The following is a 20822-nucleotide window of genomic DNA, read 5'->3' as shown; positions in this document are numbered from 1 at the left end:
ACTATTCTGATGCTGACTGGGCAGGTTGTCTACCTAACAGGAGGTCCGTTACTGGGTAATGTACATTGGTCGGAGGAAACTTAGTTACTTGAAAAAACAAAAAACAAAATGTAGTTGCTCAATCTAGTGCAGAGGCCTAACATAGAGCTATGACTTCAATTACAAGTGAATTGATGTGGCTAAAATCACTACCTCGAGATATGGGGTTCCTAACAGTCGATTCAATGGAGATGTTTTGGGATAATCAAGCAGCTATACATATAGCCTCCAATCTAGTTTTTTTATGAAAGAAACAAGCATATAGAAGTTGAATGTCATTTTGTGAGAGAAAAGATTCAGTAAAAAATTATTAGTACTCCTTATGTTTGAAGTGAATACCAACTTGCAGATATGTTTACCAAAACTATTGCAATGATAAAGTTCCATAAGATTTTATCCAAGTTGGGCTCCGTGAATATTTATGCACCAACTTGATCTATTTCTCTCTTTATCCCTTCTCTATTTTACAAGGTGGTCACAATTAACCTTGATATTTGGATGTGAAATTAAGTGGTTGCATTTATTCTATTGACCAAGCACAAAGTTCAAAACAAATTTTTTCAAACTTTGTGACACACTCAAATTTTCAAATTTCACATCGGATGGTTATAAGCAATTATGACCTCCTTCTACAATTGGTAAATGGTCTCATTGTATACAATTCCTCAAAGATTTGTAATAACATGAAAAAAGAAAGAAAGATAAGAGAGATAAATAGCTAATTTGAACAATGTTTTTAAGACTCGGCTTAGGCCTTGAACTCTACCCTCTCTGCAACAAGGTGGACTTCAATGGACTTACAATTTCTTGTTGTATGTGTTTCATGTTTTATTTATCATACTTTATTGGCCAAATATTAACACATCGAGTTTAGAGCGTTCGTGAACAACAAGTGGTATCAGAGCACTACATTCTAGACATATTTCCTCAGCAGGCCACTTGTAGTATTTTGCAGAGCTTAATGTTTTGCAGAGCTTAATGTTCTCAAATGAGAACCGAGTGCTCGTAACCACCTGTCCAGCCCTTGTCGAGTGGATATTTGGCACTGCATTGAACATCAGGGATAGGGGTCAATGCTAAACGCACGCGTAAACTCCTAATGGCTTTTTGAGGCCTGAGGTGTTACATGTATGAAAACAAATCACACATGTGGGAGTTTTATTTAACTTTTCTCTTTTTTATTTGGGCCATTGGATTGCATTTAATCTAATAGTTATGGTGTTGTAGGAACTTTACTATTTTAAAGGGATTAAAACCCTTTTGTTTAGAGTGAGAAAAAGATAGAGAGATTGGGGCTATAATTGGGTTTTCTCTTGACAGTTTGCTTTGTCTTAGAGAGAGAAAGTGAGCAAAAGGTTTGAACTCCATTGTGAGTTTGTTGTGTGCTCTGTTTTAGTGAGAGAAAGTGTTAAATAGAACCCATTTTTGGGTGTTCTTGGAATCTTGTTTTTTGACTCAGTTTAGAGTGAGAAAGGGTTGCTGGAAATTGATATTTTAAATTCGATTTCACCTTATAGTCTTTTCAAATCAGGAAATAAAGTCTCTCATAGATGTAGGTCACGATTTGTGATTGAACACGATTTCATTCCATGTTCTTCTATTATAAACTGTGAATATTATAAACCCTTGCTGCTTTTTCACGTATCGATCCCAACAGGAAGCGCTCCAAAAGATCGCTAGTCGAATGGACTTGGTAGCTCGAAGGCAGTTAAAAACAAACTCGGATGGGAAAGCAGAGGTGAAGGCATATGATATGATGAAGATTTCTGCATTCTCGCTGGCCTGTAGCCATTTTGCTAGTATTGAGAGAGAGGAGGGCTGAGCTTTCTGTTCTCTTCACGGTTTTGGACCTGAAAATTCCTGGAGCAAGGCAATATGAAGCGAAAAAGAGAGAGCTTAGGAAGGAGATGGAGGAGAGAAAGGTGGCTTTGAGTGATGAAAGATCGAGCCTGAAGCAAGACCTATTGTCCTATTTACTCATCACTGCTGATAACCAGGGGTGGTTATATGAGCGATACAGAGGTGGTGAACAATATCTTGCTCTTGCTTTTCTCGGGCCATGACACGAGCAGTTCGACAATATTGATGGTTTTGAAGCATATGGCTGAGAAGCCTTACTTCTACGAGGAGATCCTCAAAGGTACTCTGTCTGTCTGTCTGTGTATTATAGGATATGCAAAGTTGCCTCCACTGTATTTTGTGTTGAAAACACAAATTGGTTTCTTCTTAATCAGGCTTTTCAAATCTTTTTGTACCTCATTTCCCCCTTTCTTTTTCCACTTCTAATGTTTTCTTGTGGTGACAGGTTAATTGTCTCTTGTCTTAGCTATATGTATTTTTCTTTTGCTCATAGCTCTAAAACTCACAGTGAGTCCCCTTGGTGTCGTCCGAGTAGCTTGGATTTGGTAAAAGATTTTAAAAAAAAAATCACTCGATTTACAATAAAATAATTGATATGTAAATAGATTTAGATACAATTCGTGTTTACAAATTTCACTATAACAATTTTCACTATACCACCCATAAATCTATGATTTACAGTGAATTTGTTGTGTCAACATTAATTTATAATAAATCTCGATAAATCGAATTACACATGTAATAATTTAAAGATTTGCAATAACAAGTAAAAAAAAAATGATCCAAATAATGTTTTAAAGACACGGCTCGGGCCTCGGACTCCGCCCTCTCTGCAAGAATGTGGATTTCAATGGCCTTAATCTCTCTCTCTAGAATGTGGACTTCAATGTCTTCAGACCCCGACGCACTTTTTAGATAAAACTCTCTCTCTCTCTCTCTCTCTCTCTCTCAGTTCATTCATCCAATCAATGGAAAACCATTTATAGTTTGTAACTAGTGAAGTGTTTAGTACTTGGTTTTGTATGCCCAAAGGACCAGTGATTTTGTGCTTCCCTAGTTTATTTGATTGGAGTTATATTTCTTTAGAGAAATTTTTTTAGTACACTTTTAGTTTAAACATGTTTTAATTTTTTATTTTTTTAAAAAAATAAATATGACACATTCTGAATTTTTATTGAATTTTTAATAGTGAAATTTTCATTTGAAATTAAGTGACATGAAAATTAATTTCACCTTAGATAATAGAGTACTAAAAAATAAATATAAAAAATTCTCAAAAATATGTTCATTCTTTAAGTTTTGTCTTAAATGAAATGAAGAAACATAATGATTTCTTTTAAATTATTTATGAAACTAACCAAAATATGTCTATTTTATTAACTATTTAACAATGGAAAAAGTTCATATAAAGTTGGCACGTTAGAATGTACACTTACGGTGCTCCTCTAAAATCCTCCAAAAAAAAGTTGTTTTGATGTTAGAAAAACTTCTAAATTGATCTTCATCTTGACATCGAGATGTATTAATATAGAAAAAAAAAAAGCTTATAAGTCCAAAACATAGTGCATCTTATAACACATTATTTGTACCCATCCATTTTCAAGATTTTCATGATATGCTTGTTTTGAACCAATTTTGGAGTTTAAAATTTTGTAATTAGAGAATACCATCCAAATGAAGGAAGACACCAAAGAATACGTTATTTTCAGTAGTAGATGCTTGCTGAGTCAATATCACAATTCCAACGCACTAGGTAATCGGTTTTGTCCCATATGCTTTCTGTTATTAATTGCACCAGGTAGGTCATATATACGGTTCAAGTCAAGATAAAAAGTTATATATCGGTTGGATACGGATTGGACCGGGACATGGTCCAACATTTGGGTCCACTAGACCGGTCGACCGAGCACATCGGCCAGTTATCTCAACTCATTGCAATTCAAACCTGACATGGTCGGTCGACCGAGCACATCGGCCAGTTATCTCAACTTCATTGCAATTCAAACCTGACATGGTAGGTCCAATATATGGGTGCAGACCCAGATAGTGGTCGGGTTGAACCCGTCGGGTCGGCAATTGAACCCCACCCGTTCAACCTGATTGCAACCTGTCAAATAGATGCAACCAAAAACTAACCCATAGAATAAAAATTTTGGCAGGGAAAGGGGGAGAGTTGTTTCGATTCCTCCCTCCTCTTTATATTCCTATTGCATCTCTGTACCGATGCAGATCTATACTCACCCAAGTCAGATCAGAACAATCAAAATAATTCCCTAAGATATATGCCTACATAAACAAGGTTAAGGATTCTCTTGATATATATACTTTAGACTGTTACAGGCGTGGGACTCCTGTGTGTATACAACACATATACAGGGGTGGGGTTTGAGCCAGTAATGGAGCAGGGAGTGATGATGCTTCTTTCGGTGCTTGTGATTGGCTTTGTTACTTTGATGGTGGTGTGCCGGTGGTGGTGCTGCCAGCATGACCAAAAGGGCCTCAAGCTCCCCCCAGGAACCATGGGATGGCCCCTCATAGGGGAGACCCTCCAATTTTTAGGCAGCAATGAAGGTTTCATCAAAGAGAAGACTAAAAAATATAAGACTGAGGTCTTCAAGACAAATTTCCTCGGCAGGCCACTTGCAGTATTTTGTGGAGCCGCGGGCAATAAATTTGTGTTCTCAAATGAGAACCGAGTGCTCGTAACCACATGGCCGCCCTCTGTTGTGAGGATATTTGGCACTGCACTGAACACCACAACAGGGGACGATGCCAAACGAACGCGTAAACTCCTAATGGCTTTTTTGAGGCCGGAGGCACTCCAAAAGTTCATTAGTCGAATGGACTTGGTAGCTCGAGAGCACTTTAGAACACACTGGGATGGGAAACCAGTGGTGAAGGCATATGATATGATGAAGGCTTATGTATTCTCTCTGGCCTGTAGCCAGTTTGCTAGTATTGAGCGAGAGGAGCGTCGGGCTGAGCTCTCTGCTCTCTTCACGGTTATGGTCAAGGGGCTAATGAGTTTGGACCTGAAAATTCCTGGAACAAGCCATTATAAGGCTAAAAAGGCGGCAGTTGCGCTAAAGAAAGAGCTTAGGAAAGAGATGGAGGAGAGAAAGGTGGCTTTAAGTGAGGGAAGATCGAGTCCGAAGCAAGACCTATTGTCGTATTTACTCACCACTGCTGATGACCAGGGCGGTTATATGAGCGATACAGAGGTGGTGGACAATATCTTGCTCTTGCTATTCTCTGGCCATGACACGAGCAGTTCGACCCTGTTGATGGTCTTGAAGCATTTGGCTGATAAGCCTAACATCTACAATGAGATCCTCAGAGGTACTCTTTCTGTCTGTGTGTGTATGATGAGATATGCAATGTTGGCACCCAAGAAAATGTTGCCTCCACTTCATTTTGTGTTGAAAACGCACGTTAGTTTCTTTTTAATCAGGCTTTTCAAATCCTTGTGTGCCTCTTTGCCCCTTCCCCTTTTCCATTCCTTGTGTTTTCTTGTGGCGACTAGGTTAATTGTTTCTTGGATTAGCTATATATATTTTTCTTTTGCTCATAGCTCTATACCTCGAGTGAGTCTACTCAGACTCGTCCGAATTGATTGAACTTCTTTTGCTCATAGCAGTGAGTCTACTCAGACTCATCCGAATTGATTGAACTTGACAAATTCTCGAGTATAAACAGGAACCTGCCAAACTCAAACAATTCTTATATTTCTTTGGCATCACTTATTTAGACTCCACTGAGCCTCTGGTCCGAATTGATTGAACTTGACAAATTCTCGAGTATAAACAGGAACCTGCCAAACTCAAACAATTCTTATATTTCTTTGGCATCACTTATATAGACTCCACTGAGCCTCTGACAAACTATGATGAGTCTTTAGAGATCACTCAGACACTCTGCCAAATTCCAAATCCAAGCCTTGTTTTTGAATATGATCTTAAGTTCACAAATTACTATTTTGTAATTTATTTAGAGCAAAGGGAAATTGCCCAATCCAAGAACAAGGAAGAACTACTAAATTGGGAAGACATCAGAAAGATGAAATACACATGGAATGCGGTGTGCGAGGTGATGAGAGTTTCACCAGTAGTCGGGGGAACTTTCAGGCGCGCCATAACTGACTTTAATTATGCTGGCTTCCACATACCTAAGGATTGGACGGTAAATCACGTGTTATCTTCTTCTATTTCTTTTTATTCCTTGCTTTTTTTTTTTCTTCCTTGATAGTTATGAAAATAAGACCCTATACTAAGCACAAGTCCAAATTAAAAATGATGAAATTCGGATCAAAACATTCCCACTTTATGCTGCATTAGATAACCTAATTAAATGTCATAGGGATTGTATACTACGAGACCATTTTCCATTTTTTCAAGGAGGTCGCAGCCAATCCTAGCCATTAAATGTCAAATGGGATGGCTCGAGGATATCACAAAGTTTGAGATCTTTTTTACATTTAAGTCAATGACACACTTACAACCACCCTATTTAAAACCAGACGGATAAGAAAGAGTGATTGTGATCTCCTTATCCCAAAAGAAACAGGTCTCTTTATATATCATCCCTCATAAACGTATGATCATGGGATTGTCTACAAGGAGACTATTTATTTTTTGTATAAGGAGGTTACTATCATTATTGTCTTTTAAATTTTGAAATTGATGGTTATAAGAGTGTCATCATTGAATACATACAACAAAGTTCCAAAAAAAATTCTTAGACTTAATGACTCACCCTAACCTTCTAATTTGACATCTACTTTGTGGGAATAGTTGTGACCTCTTGGTAGTAAAGATAAATGGCCTCTATACAGACAATCTATATTATCTTTGGGCAATTATGAAATGAGTTTTTGTTAATGTGGATGCAGCTCCATTGGAGTGCGCATACTACACACATGACAGCAGAGTATTTTCCAGAGCCTGAAAAATTCGACCCCTCCCGCTTCGAGGGAAAGGGACCACCGCCCTACACGTTCGTGCCTTTTGGTGGGGGGCCACGCATGTGCCCCGGGCTTGAGTTTGCAAGAGCCGAGATGCTAGTCTTCTTGCACAATTTGGTGAAGAATTATAAATGGGAATTGGTTTTCCCAAATGAGAAGATACACATGGAGCCTTTGCCTGCTGCTGCAAAGGGACTTCCAATTCACCTCCACCCACATCAGCAACATTCATGATCTCTCTCTATCTTTCTCTCAAAGTTAAGGTTGCTGAATAACCTATGAACCAATCGTTTGCTATATAACTGAAGTGTTTAATGCTTGCTTTTCAATGAAATGAATGGTCCTAGCAAGTGTAACATGATTTGTTTACGTCAATGCAGTAAGTGTAACATGATTTGTGTACTTTTACCTCAATGGATGGTAGGCCCATCTACGAATTCACTCTAGTGAAGAGTTTCAGGTTTCTTTAAAAAGATTCAATGTCCATTAATCAATACGAATAAACAAGTTTGTCTTATATAGACAAATACAGATGATAAGAGTACAAATAAATCACGGACACCTATACTATACCAAAATTAACCATAAAATACAACTTATTGTACCTACCCTAAACCATATATATACTTATTACAATATACAATTTTCTTTTACACTCCCCCTCAAACTCAAGATGCTATGAGATAGAGCAGCCTAAAATGTGGAAACTATCAATTGAATCTTCAAGTGCATAACATGGCCAGTAGAAGCAATGGTTGCCATGCTTAGATTGCACAGAAAAACAACAGGACATGTGGCTCAAGCAACATATCAACAAGTTAACAAGCCTCAAAAACAGAAGAATTGATAAGAGTAGGTTTGGGCAATAGACAAAACCTTCGTATCTTCTTTAAAGAAAAAAAAAAACAGTCGGGTCAACTGAGAAAATATAATGATACTTGAAAAAGCCAACAGAACTCAATGAATAATTGTGATCGGTTTAGTAGCTTGCAGACAAATAGACATGATCGAGTAACAGAACAACATACTCGATCATACAAAAAAGAACATGATCGAGTAACATTGTAACATACTCAATCTTATAGGCATAGCCACAAAGAAGATGAATCTGGCTTTGATACTATGTTACGAGTCTCAGGTTTCTCTGAAGAGACTGAATGTCTATTAATCAATATGAATATTGTCTTATATAAACAAATACAAATGATAAGAATAAAAATAAATTACAGACACATATACTATACCCAGACTTACCACAAAATATAAGATATTGAACCTACCCTTTCAACTCAGCCACAAGGACCAAGCATTGATTTTATTTTATTTTAATTTTTGTATGCTAATTGCAATAGGATACATGACAAGATACCAAGGTATTAGATATATGTGTAGCACAATCCAAAGATAGGTTGAAGTTTATAATTTAATACATGAGGAGCATAGATTACTTCTACTCACTCGTTTACTTTGGAGGATTTTTTCAATCTGAAATTTTGGGATCCATTGAAGAATTACTAGATGATTATTCTAAAAATGAAATAATAATTGAAATTTTGAGTTTTAAAATACTTAATTTCACCATCTTAAAATTGGGTGGTCTCTATTTAGTGTTGAGACATTATTTTTGTTAAGTGCATAGAGGGTACAATTAGGAAATTTTTTTATTTGAGGTTGGGTTAAAACGATTTATTATCATCATCCAAGCCTTATCCCAACTATTCGGAGTCGGCCGGGTTAAAGAGGTTACATCACCAAAATATGGAGTCCTAAAATTAATTCTAGGCGGGGTTTTGCTATAGTGAATAAATAGTATTTGTAGATATAAAGTATGTGTGCAGCACAACAATATGTCCAATGAGTAACTAATCTCTCTTATTCTTTATAGTTAACAATACAGAACTGATTAATCTATTCAATCATTCAAAGAAAATTGTTTCATGAGGGCGGGACCGCATTTCCACATATGCAGTTTAGAAAGTATAAAGCATTCATCTTAAAGATGAATGCAAATAGATGTTTCGTCTAAAAATAATGGAAACTAACAGTTCAAATATTTTATTTACTAGAATTATTATTTTTAGATTTTAAAATTTATTTATATTTTCATATTCATGATCTCCATGTTAGAGATTACATGCCTGTAAAAATTAAATTTTAAAATCCATTTGAAAAATAGATTTATTAAAAGGCGTGCATTTCTGCATATTAGAGCTTGGTTGCATAAAAAATGGGTCCATCATTAAATCATATTAAGAAATAGGTACATGACAAATTGGGGCATCAGTGTTAGAGGGGCTGACGTAACGTGCCAACCACCATTGACATGTAGAAAAAAAAACAGAGGTACATGGACAAATTCTAAACAATAAAATAAGAGGAGGTCAAAATAGCAACGCAATTGAGTGTGGTTAGATTCACCTTGGAATCTTTTTTGATATGGTGAGAAAAACGCAATTCGGTGCTTTTGGTCGATTTAAAAGAAGATTTTAGATTTGTTTTATATTTATTATAAATAAATTAGATTTTTATATATAAAAATAATAAAAAAATAAAAATTTCAAAAAAAGAAAGAAAGAAGAAGAACAAAATCGGTCCGAAGTTGATTGAAGCGACAATACCAAGCTTTGTTTCGCTTCGGTTTAGACCTAAAATCCGAAGGGCTGAAGCGAAGGAATTTGACAACATTGGCCCGATTTGAGTTTTTCAATTCGTATAATTTAACAATCAAACAATACCCATTACTCTATTTTAACAAATCAAATCACAGATAACTAAATAAATAAATGATAACGCCAGAGAGTAAAATCAAGTATAAAATCATAGTCCACAAAATAAATTGCAAATTACAGCATTTAAGAGCTTAGAAGTTGTAAACAATTGAAAAATAATTTTCCACTTCTTTTCTACCCAAAATTACCACCTTTGCAAAATAAAATTAGAAACCATGTAGCTTTTTCCTTTCTTATCTTTTAATATAACAAGAACAAGATTCAAACCCATTAGTAGACAAACACCAGAAACTTCTAAAATAAGACGTATCAAATCTAGGATTAGGATCTCTTATTTAATGGAATGACTTCATTGGAAAACTCAATTACAAAAATAATCAACAAATCACCACAAAGGTTCCCTCACTCGAATGGGTTCATTCACAAAACCCAATGCAGCAAATCATATCATAAAAAAAAAAGCACATATAAGTCAAAAAGATCTCCAAAAAAAAATTAAAAAAACATGTTAACTGCCATAAATTAAAAAACTAATACTCAAATATTACAGATTTATGGTAAAAACTGAAAATCTCAAATAGTTTATTACTCAATCCTTTGATGGCGAAATTACCACCACAAGAGCATATAAACATTTATTCTCAAACATTTGAAATTCAATATCAAGGACCCAGCCAAGTTATGTACAGGATAAAAAGCAAAAAGAAGTAAAAAAAGAAAATAAAAAATAGTTAAAAAAAAATATAGTTTGTAGAAATCATTAGGAGATTAGAGAAGTTGAAAAAGAAAACAAATATAAAAGGTGGATTTCTAAATTTTTTGATTTGGACCTAGAATACTTTAGAATAATGTTTTAAAAAAAAACAATAAATTTATAGGTTTCTAAACTTCATTCTAACTAATATAATATTTTTTCTCTTTTCTCTGCTTTTTTTTAATGTTTTTTATTAATTTTTTACCCCTTTTCAAGGGTGGGCATGTAGATGATAAAAACCAAGGTCTAGAAAAATAAAAGGGAAAGAAAAATAATACAAAAACTTAAAATAAACAAAACACAGACATATGTTCAATCCCTCCCATCCTTTTTCCTAATTTAGATACACTTTCTTCAACAATAGGATTTAGTTTCCCCATAATATGGGAAACACGTGAGTTCAAAACCCCATATCATTAATTTTTAACTGTAGGTACATAGACCAATAAGACCATAAGAAAAACCATCTACGAAAAGTTTAACTAAAGTTGTTTTTGCCGGAATTAGTCTATACTTCACATGTACACCTCGTAGATGTGTAAATGACATATACTCAGCCTTTGTAGAAGACATAGCCACCAGATACTGCAATCTCATTAACCAACTAACTGCACCACCTGTCAAAGAAAAATTATATCCGGTAGTCCTACTTATATCTTAGTCATCTGCATAATTTGCATCAACATAATAAGAAGGATCCACTTCAACAAATGCAAGCTGGCTTCAAATAAAGAAGGATCTACTTCATAGCGGTCCAATGATTATGACTAGGATTGCCATGTATTTCCTCATAACTGTCATTGCTTGTGTTATGTTAAGTATGATGCTAACCATAACAAAGATGAGGCTCCTTCCTGCTGATGAATATGGTACTCGAGACATGCGTGTCCTCTCTGCATCAATATCAGGATATTGTTTGAGACACAACTTCATAACTATAAGAAATGAAGTACTAACTGGTTTAGCATTCTGCACATTAAAGTGTCATGTACTCTTATGAGTTAACCATATTTTCTTGCATGTCTTGTCTCTAAATACACTCTTCTGTAGAATCCGATTAATTGCTCATAAATCTTTTATAAAAATTACGTAGCCAATTGAGCTCTAAGTGTTGCAATATTCTCTTTATTTGGTCATGCGATATCATTAGTGTATAAATCACCATTACCATTAGCATTATCATCTAAACCTTATCCCAACTATTTAGGGTTAGTTATACGAATTTTATTCAGTCATTCTACTCTATCATGGGCCATATCCTGAGAAAAACCACAAGCCACTATGTCCCTTCCCACTGCTTCCTTCTGGGCCTTTCCCTCGTCCTTTTGGAGCCTTTGATTTGAACCAAATCACTACTTCTCACCGGTGTTGAACTAAGTGGATGTTGTACATGGTCAACCCACCTAAGTTTACTTTCCTTCATATTATCACATATTGGGGCCACCCTTAAGTTCCTTTGGATGTATTCATTTTAACTTCTATTCTTTCTTGTCTTGTGACTAAATCCGTCTCAATATCCTCATCTCAACTACTTCATTCTTATATATGTTGTCTTTTAACTGCCTAATATTCTGCCTCATAAAAGTATGGATTGTCTTATAGTCGTCTTATAGAACTTCCTCTTCAATTTCATTGGTCGAGAATCACGTGAAACTCCAGACGCATATCTCTACTTCACCCACCCAGCTTTAATTCTCTTCATTCTCATGGATTATCGACCTCATATATCGAAAACAATCTTTTTTAGGTACTTCTTGGCCATCGATCTTAACTACTATCTCGTTTTTTACTTTTATTATTATTAAATTTATATTCCATATATTTTGTCTCCCTACAAAGTTCTAATGATGTTATCTCTAGTCTCATCAATCAAAACCATATCATCTACAAACAACATACACCACTATACTTTTTCAATAGACTCACAATCTATAACTAAAATAAAGAGATATGTGCTCAACACTTATCCTTGTAGACAACTAGTTCCCAACTAAGGGAATTATAAGAAGCTAAAAAACATAAGAAAAACCGACCTAGGCCACCTTTAACGCCATCCCAAACTAAATTCCTAGAAATCGTCTCACCAAAAATCCATTTTCCAAACTAAAACCGTAGTAGGGACCACACTATACCCTAGAAAACCACCATGCACCCTACTCCATCCACTGCACTATAAAACTAGTTTAACTAGTTCAATTCACTTGACCACCTTGAACCTTCTAAAACAAGACAATACTCCCTTAATACTAGGAACATCCCAGAACCTTCCAAAATAGACCCAAACCTACATTAGGGACCCTAAAACCAAGTTTAACCTTAAAGCTACTTTGACTCACCTAATATTAACATTTGGTCCACCTTCACTCCTTGAAGGCCCAAAACTCCCTCTCTAGACTTGAACACAACGATGCCTAGACACAATCGAACTCTAGACCTCCAACCCCAATTCTAGGCCTCCAAAGGCAAACAACCAAAACTTAATCAAAACACGATGATTTTGTCTCGACCAGTGGATGGTGAAGAACAAGAGAGCCTGGCGCACAAATCTAAGGTCTGAACCAGGCCCAGATTCCAGGTCTTCGACTTGTGTGCTCGGCTTAAGGTGAGTTCTCATCTTCTCTTTGTTTTATCCTCTTCCAAGCCTATTTTTTTCCTTTAGTTTATTTTATTTCTTAATTCGTTGCTAAATCAATTCGATTTTTCTAAATTTTTTTCCGAATTTCTCCCCTCTTACTCGAAACTCCTCTCTCATAGACTTTCTTTTTTCCATTTTTTTTCCCGATTTTTCCACAAATAACAAGGAAAATTATTTTGATAACCCGGAACCAATTTTTAGAAATTTTAGGAGAGTCCCTTACCTTAATCTGTACAAATCTCTTGAAAAATAGTAAAAAATTGCCTAAAAAAATCCCCAAAAGTCCAAAAATTTGTAGAAAATCCCAAAAATTAAGAAAAATCTCAAATAATGCCAAAATTTTGTGAAAAAATATAAAAGCCCTAAAATAATATAAAAAACCTTAGAAAGCCAGGAAAATTCTCTAGAAACCTTATAGAACCTCACTTAGGAATTAGGAACTCTTGATCTCAACCAAATTCCCTCCAATTTCCCATAACCATAAAGTTTCCAAATACTACAAAGAACATCAAAAAAGGAGAATGCACAATAGATCCAAGTCTGAAACTTTGGGTTATAGGTCTCAGGTAAACAATCTATCCCTTTCTTTATTTATTGCATTTATTTTCTGTATTTTTCTTATTCATTCCATATTTTCCTAATTTAGTTTAGACGCTTCTGATTTTAAAGATATATTTGGTGTCGAAATTCAGCAGGCCTATAGGCAGATCCAAAGGGATCAAATCTACTCAGATCAGTATCAATCTTGGGTCCGTAATTTGACCGGCCCCACTTCTCTATTTTTCATTTTTAACTAATTAGCATGAATTTGAGGAGATCTCATCCGAGATCGTCTCAAAACTGTGCATAAACAGTTTGGCGTCCACCATTAGGTAGTTGAGCTAAAATTCACATTTTTTAAATCATTGAAAGCTTCATGTTATTCTGAAATTTTTATTTTTCAAAAATTTCAGTACGGGCACGAGTCGTGTCGACTTGTGTTGATCATGCACGAGTCGAAATGACTCATGCGATCCAAGAAGCTACTAGAAATTGTTTCTAGTTGCATATTTTCCCTTGATTTTGTTCCCTGAGTTTTTCTCATTTCCCCTGTTTTATAGTTTGTCTTTTTGTTTCCAGAAAAATAAAAATTAGAAAATTAAAAAAATTTTAAAATGAATAATATATTTAATTTCTTGGATCTTAGTTTAGCTCGGGGCCATCATACCTCCTACTCACTGCAAATTTTTTGCACCCACCACGTGTGTTTATTCTCCACATGAGTCACATACATCACTTTAAATTCTTTTTTTCAAACGATTTTCTAAAGACCCCCCTCATTCCATTTGGGGCGAGCTTTCTATACTTTTTCTGCAGCATAGAAGTTCTATCCTCCCCTTATCCAACTGTCCATTCTGAATGGAAGGTTAAGATTGCTCCAATCACAATGTCATGTATATACACTATTTTATTTTAAATTTTTTTTCTATGAACTATTTTGACACTAAATGTTGGACATCCATTCCTCTATTAAACTCACACTAGCGAAAAATATAAAAATATATATATACTTTCAATAAAATAAAATGACCAAAATACCCTTGAAAGATTCAAGGGGTATTTTGGTCAATATATTTTATTGAAAAATTATTTTAAATTTTTTTTATAGGTGCGCCCCAATGAGAAGATAGCACATAGCAAATTTCATATGAATACAATTTGTATAAATAAAACTAAAAAAAAATACTTTTAGACGTCGGATCTAAAATCAAACGGTGAGTGGCTCTCTTGATCAAAATTGAACGGCTGGAAGGTAGGGGGAGGATAGAACTTCTATGTTATAGGGGAAGCATAGAAACTTTTCCCTTCAATTGGTGAGGGATCATAGTTTTTGTGCGCTGATGGTTGGGATTCTATAGGGTTTAAGCGATCGTCCATCGACGGTTTTCTTGACCCAGAAAATAACCTAGTATTTTATAACTTTCATCCCAGTTTCTCCGGGTAGCTGGGTAGTGTTTGATACCTGTTTGATAAATTGTGGATTGTGGTGATGATATTTTCACATGTTTGGCATTGGGAAAGCATATATATATATATATATATATATATATATATATATATATAAGTCTTCCAAACACCTATAGGTAAAAATGAATAGTGATTTTGCCTACTTTTATCACCGTCCAAATTTCATTGTGCGGTAACGATTGTCTGGTAGTGTTTTATTTTTTATTTTTTTTATATAAATAGGAATGACCTGAAATTTATAGGGTATGTACATCTTACTGAGGCTCATCTAATAAAAATATATAAAAAATTATCCGTGAAAATAAATTGATCAAAATACCTCCGAAAATTTTTAGGGGTATTTTGGTCAACTTTTTTATGTAAACTTCTTTTTTATATATTTTTTGAAGATTCCCCTATTTTTTATGAATACATGTTCCAAATTTCAGGTCATTTTGATTTGTAGAAAATAAATGAAAAATAAAATACTACCGGACAATCGTGATCGTACGATGAACTTTTGGACGATGATGGGGATAGGCGAAATCACTATTCATTTTCGCCTATAAGGGAAAAGTTTATATAAGGTTGCAACCTTAAAATATAGAATCACATATGCAGCTGAAAAATCTATCGAAAATGTGGTTTTAATGTTGAATCTGATTGATCATCTCGACATCGAGATGTATGAATATTAAAAAAAAAAAAAATTTGGAGTCTAAAAAATAGTGCATCTTGCAACACATTATCTAGACCCGTCCATTTTCATGATTTTCATATGTTTATAAATCTACTTGATTTAAACTATTTTTGGAGTTTAAAAATTTCCAATTAGATATGAACATAGTTTTTAAAATAATCCTAAGAATTTTTACATCAAAATTATATGTTATGATAAAATTCTGAGGTGCGCCTTAATTGGATTGTTCAAAGTTGCAACCTTATAAAAACCGCATCCTTATGTATATTATATGTTAAATAATATTATAATATAATATAATATAATATATATATATATATATATATATATATATATATATATATATATATATATATATATATATATATATATATATATATATATATATATATATATATATATATATATATATATATATATATATATATATATATATATATATATATATATATATTTGGATAATTTGGAAATTAATTGATCCATTAGTGTTTTATTATCATCACCTATTTGAAATTTTTCTTTATTTAATTCAGGAGGAGGTTTAAAGAATAATTGTTTCTTTTCCTTATAGGTGGGAGGATGTAATAAGTTTTCTAATCTAATAGTTTGTTGTCCAATAGTGTGAAGATAGAGATTCGTATAATTGTTTTGTTCAATTATGTGTGGGAGTAATTCCATACGAGCTAAATTCACGTTATTTAGTTTGTATGGTGTAGCTATTGTTTCGTATACAATCATTTGGGTTGAGGATCCTATATTATGCTTCGTGTTTGATCCTGTGGTGGCGGATCCTGTAGTAACTGTTTCAGCTATTCCTTGTATTTTCATACTTTGTTCAGGAGGATGTTTGGCTTTGATTGTGTTTCCTTCAGTAGTATTGAATAATGTATACTGGGTTTCTAGTGTATTTATTTCAAAATCGGGAATAGGAATTTGTTTTTGGAGTAGGATGTCTTTTAACCAATCAAAAAAACATGTTCCTTTATTTCCTTGTTTTCTCCATTTGTTGAATCTTTTATGAAACAAAGATACTAATTTAGGATCAAAAGTTTCTACATACCATTCTCTGATATTTTTATTTTCGTGGGATAAATAATCATTTATGATAAATTCTTTATCTAACTTTTCTTCAAGTTGTAGTACTTGAATGAATTTTGCTTCATCAGGTTCTTCCTGAGCCTGTTTATATTAAGGGATAATGATATTATCAAATGTTCTTAATAGTCCATCAATTTGTGGTTTTATTGGTATTGATGGAATAGTTATGATGGGAGGAATTCTATTGTAAGTAGTAATCGATTTTCTTGCTGGTTCTGGTTCTGATTTTCGGAAAGAATAAGTACTGGAAGTGCCCGAGATGGATGAATCATCCATTGGTTGCAAAATTCTATTATTTGTGAATTGGATTTCAATATTTCCATCTGTATATTCAATAATTTTATCTGGAATGTTTTGGATAGATGTTTGTGATGGTTGATTTTCATTATGGATGGACCATGTTTGTGGTAAGATAATATCTGACCATGATATTGTTTTTAGTATAATCGTATTCGATTTTTCCATATTGGTTTGGAAAAATATTGTTTGTCCTCTAGTATCTATTTGAAGTACATTTGGACATAACGTATTCATAACTTTATAATAAATACAATAAATGATGGCTATGTTTTGAGAACCTAACATCATATTAAATCCTTGAGTTTTTAGATTTAAAGATAAAACATTTAAAATATTTGGATCTGTAAGAGATATAGAATAATTTGGAAAACAATTGAAATATATTGGTCCACTACATAAACTAGATTCAACCATCCCTAGTAACAAATCAGAAAATCTGTTATGGCTAGTATCTCGTAAGCATACTAAGATAGAATTATTTAATCCTAGACGAGTTAAGGGTTTCACAGCTATTTGGATTAATCCTACATGTAAATATTTATAGTTTTTTGTTTTACGGACTTGTAATATTTTTTGAGATAATAATTGAAAATCTTCTTGATTACTTGTAACAGATAGAGTCTGTTCTACTGTTTTGATAACATATTCGATTTTTAGATCGAATGTGCCTTTCTTATAAACATCTGATATTGGAACTTTGGGTATGTTCCAATTTTGTATTTGATTTTCAATATCGTTAATAATAATTTCTTCTTTATTTTTATCCTTAGAGTCCTATTAGTTGCACTAGTTGTTTTATCCGTCATATTCTTAATAAATTTCTCCATTATTAGGTTGCGGTTGAGTGCTATCTGGACAGTCCTCTTTGACTACCTCTTACGTCTCCAAGACCTTAGCGGCTCTCTTGGCCTAAATGGTCAACTGACTGGTGTCTGAGCGTCTCTAATCTCAATGCTCGGACTAACTTTCTTTAATAGATTAATTTTTTAAGTTTCTTAAGATAAAAGAACTAGTGATTAGTCTTAGTCCTCTAATACCGGGTTGGCTCTGATACCATAAATGCGCCAAGATCACCCTATAGCTACTAACAACTCAAATACAGAACTTATCTTAGAAATTGGAATATTAAACTATGATAAGATACTAGTTGTTGTAATATGTTGACATAATATAAGAATGCTAAGATGATAAAAATAACATATACAATTAATATATCTATGACTATCCACGAAATATGAGTATAATTACGAATTTTTATGCTAAATACTAATTTAAATTGCATTGTAGAAAAAACATAATAATCACATATATTGATTCAGAAAAAGAAATACAAGAAAACATACTTACATATTATTACAAATACATAAGCTGAAAAATGACTGTCATTCGTGAGGGCAGTAAGAGGGTAAAGTTGATATATTACAATCACACATGTATTAAATAATAAAAGAGTAAGAAGTTACCGACTTGAGAGACGGTAGATTTACAACAGTACTGAGCTACTGTCGTAGAAAGAGTAAGAGAACAGAAAGAAGAGAAGAGCAAAAGAGAATAGAAGAAGATGGAGGAGAAAAGAGCAGAGGTCTGAGCTTGATCTTCTTTAGTCTGCCGGAAATCCTTGCCAACCTGCCTTCTGGTAAGTGAAGGGGGTTATTTACAGAGGGCGAGAGGTAACTTGGTGTAGAAGGTATCCTTTCTGATTGGCGAGAGGTAACTTGGGGTCGAAGGTATCATTGCTGATTGGTTGGTCCTTCAGTGAGAGGAGTTAAGGCGAAGGATGGGATGTAAAGTTGAAGAGATGTTTGTCGTGACTTATTGTTGTCAAGTATGTGGTGGCTGTGTATTGGTTGCTTGAGAGTTGACGTGACGGAGGAATCTCTAGTACTGTGCTTGAGGCTTCGTGGCGAGTATCCGAGGGAGGTGTGACGGCAGTTGGAGTCACATCGTGCATAAAGTGGAGTCATTTCGCGAATAAAGGTAGTATAAGAATCTGCTTTATGAGTGCAGTCATGTCGCGAATAAAGGTGAATATAAGAATCTGCTTTATGCTGTATCATGTAAGCTGCTGCTGATGCTGATTGTATTGGTCGAGTCGTAGTATCGGGTCGCAATTATTGGTCGGGCCTCTGGCTGAAATCTTCTAACAATGGATTGCCAGATTGAACTGTTTCTTCTGACGTAGTAGGTGCAGTGGTATCAGGAGCAAAGATATTGAGAAGAGTTTGCTCTAATTCTTCAAGAGTAGCATTAGGGTGTGCTAGTCTCATCTTTTTCAAATAAGCAGAAAATGTGGGTAGGCTGACTGTATTATGTGCTTGTGGGTTCAGGATATTGTTCTGAGGAGGTATGCATTTAAGGGGTAAGGAGGCAGGATCAATACTAAAAATATCTCACCATTTAACTTTGATGGTTTTGCCAAGTTTAGGAATGTACTCATAATTATGCGTATTATTTTCAAAGATGGCATAATCCCATTTTAGGATCCAAGGTATTTGGTAGATGGCCATGAAGTAGAGATGAAAATCATCCAGTTCGGTGCAAGTATTATGTTGTGCAAATTTGGTTTGAAAGGCTTGAAACGAATCTGGTAAGATTTGTGTCTGCGATCCCCATAATAAAAACCAGTAGCGGAACCAGTTTGGAAATCTTTCGTAAATAGGGAGTTTAAATTGTAAGTACCAAGAGTGAGTATTATTTGGATTCTGGTATGAGAATACCTTATGCCAGGCTTCCATGTACTCAGCATATTTATAATATTTGTATTGAAATTCTAGATTTAACAATTTTTTCCCTTGAAGAGGATTACATCCCCAGTCGTCATAAGAAAGTAATATTTTGATTTGAAATTTTGAATAAGCATATACTTTAGTAGTTCCTTGAAAAAAATCAACAATCGAAACTGAACCGGTTTCCATGAGAATGGATTCGTACCATTCACGGGTTTTGACCCCTTGTGATGGATTTAAATGGTTTACAAGGTAAAGGGGGGCCAATTTATTTGGGTCAATTTGTGCATGGTTATCAGAAATGGGTATATCTGCTAGGAATGCTGTGTCGATATAGATTAACTTAGTAGTGGTAGATGTTTGCTTATTTGGGTATGTGGCCGGAGAGAATGCCGGACTTGGAGTTTGTATTGGACTTTGAGGAAGAGTTTGAATCAAGTATTCAGGTATGTTTGTGGATCAGAGAGGTGACATAGGTGTCAGATTCAGAGAGGGATGGCTGGGCATAAGAGGCCCAAACATATTGCTTGGTACTAAGTCCATGGTTTGTGTCCTCTTTTGTTGTTTGAAGGATTATTCATATTGATATTCTTATTGGCAAGAAATAGTTGCAAACCGTATGGAAGTGTATCTTCTTCAGAAAGTGTGGGTAATGTACGGTCCCCCTGCAAAAATTCACGGGTAAAGAAGTCAGGTAAAGAATTAGCAGAGCCTTAAAGATGCTCAATAGAGAAATCAAAGGCAGATAGAATGGCCTGCCAACGGGCAAATATTTGTTTGGAAACAAGGTTTTGAACATCTTTTTACAGAATATCTTTGGCTACATTACAATCGGTGCGAATAAGAAAGTGTTGGTTTAAAATATAAGTTTGAAATTTACAAACACAGTTAATAATAGCAAGTAATTCTTTTTCACAGTAGAATAATTTTTTTGGTGTAGGATTCCAACCTTTTGAAGTAAATCGTATTAATTGTTCTTTAGAATCAACTGATTGTTTTAATATGCCACCAAGTCCTAATTCATAAGCATCACAT

General features: G+C 34.4%; 1 protein-coding gene across 1 annotated transcript; it reads left to right on the top strand.

Annotated features, from left to right (window-relative positions):
* The first annotated feature begins 1411 nt into the window (after positions 1-1411).
* On the top strand, positions 1412-7261 carry LOC18441952 (cytochrome P450 716B1). Its single transcript, XM_088868902.1, has 4 exons — positions 1412-2179; positions 4240-5238; positions 5891-6078; positions 6788-7261. The coding sequence occupies exons 1-4, from the start codon at positions 2047-2049 to the stop codon at positions 7091-7093; spliced, it is 1626 nt and encodes a 541-aa protein (XP_088725028.1). The 5' UTR covers positions 1412-2046; the 3' UTR covers positions 7094-7261.
* The last annotated feature ends 13561 nt before the right edge of the window (positions 7262-20822 follow it).

The sequence above is a fragment of the Amborella trichopoda genome, chromosome 6, assembly GCF_054954075.1.
Source record: "Amborella trichopoda isolate Santa Cruz 75 chromosome 6, AtrichopodaSantaCruz75HAP2 v2.0, whole genome shotgun sequence".
Lineage (NCBI taxonomy): Eukaryota > Viridiplantae > Streptophyta > Magnoliopsida > Amborellales > Amborellaceae > Amborella > Amborella trichopoda.
Note: the sequence above shows the minus strand (reverse complement) of the source record. Positions and strands in the feature narration are given on the sequence as shown.

Coding starts and splice junctions, on each gene's coding strand:
- LOC18441952 (XM_088868902.1), top strand. CDS start 2,047: ATGAGCGATACAGAGGTGGTGAACAATATCTTGCTCTTGCTTTTCTCG. Junction 2,180..4,239: donor CTACGAGGAGATCCTCAAAG/GTACTCTGTCTG, acceptor AGACTGTTACAG/GCGTGGGACTCCTGTGTGTA. Junction 5,239..5,890: donor CTACAATGAGATCCTCAGAG/GTACTCTTTCTG, acceptor TAATTTATTTAG/AGCAAAGGGAAATTGCCCAA.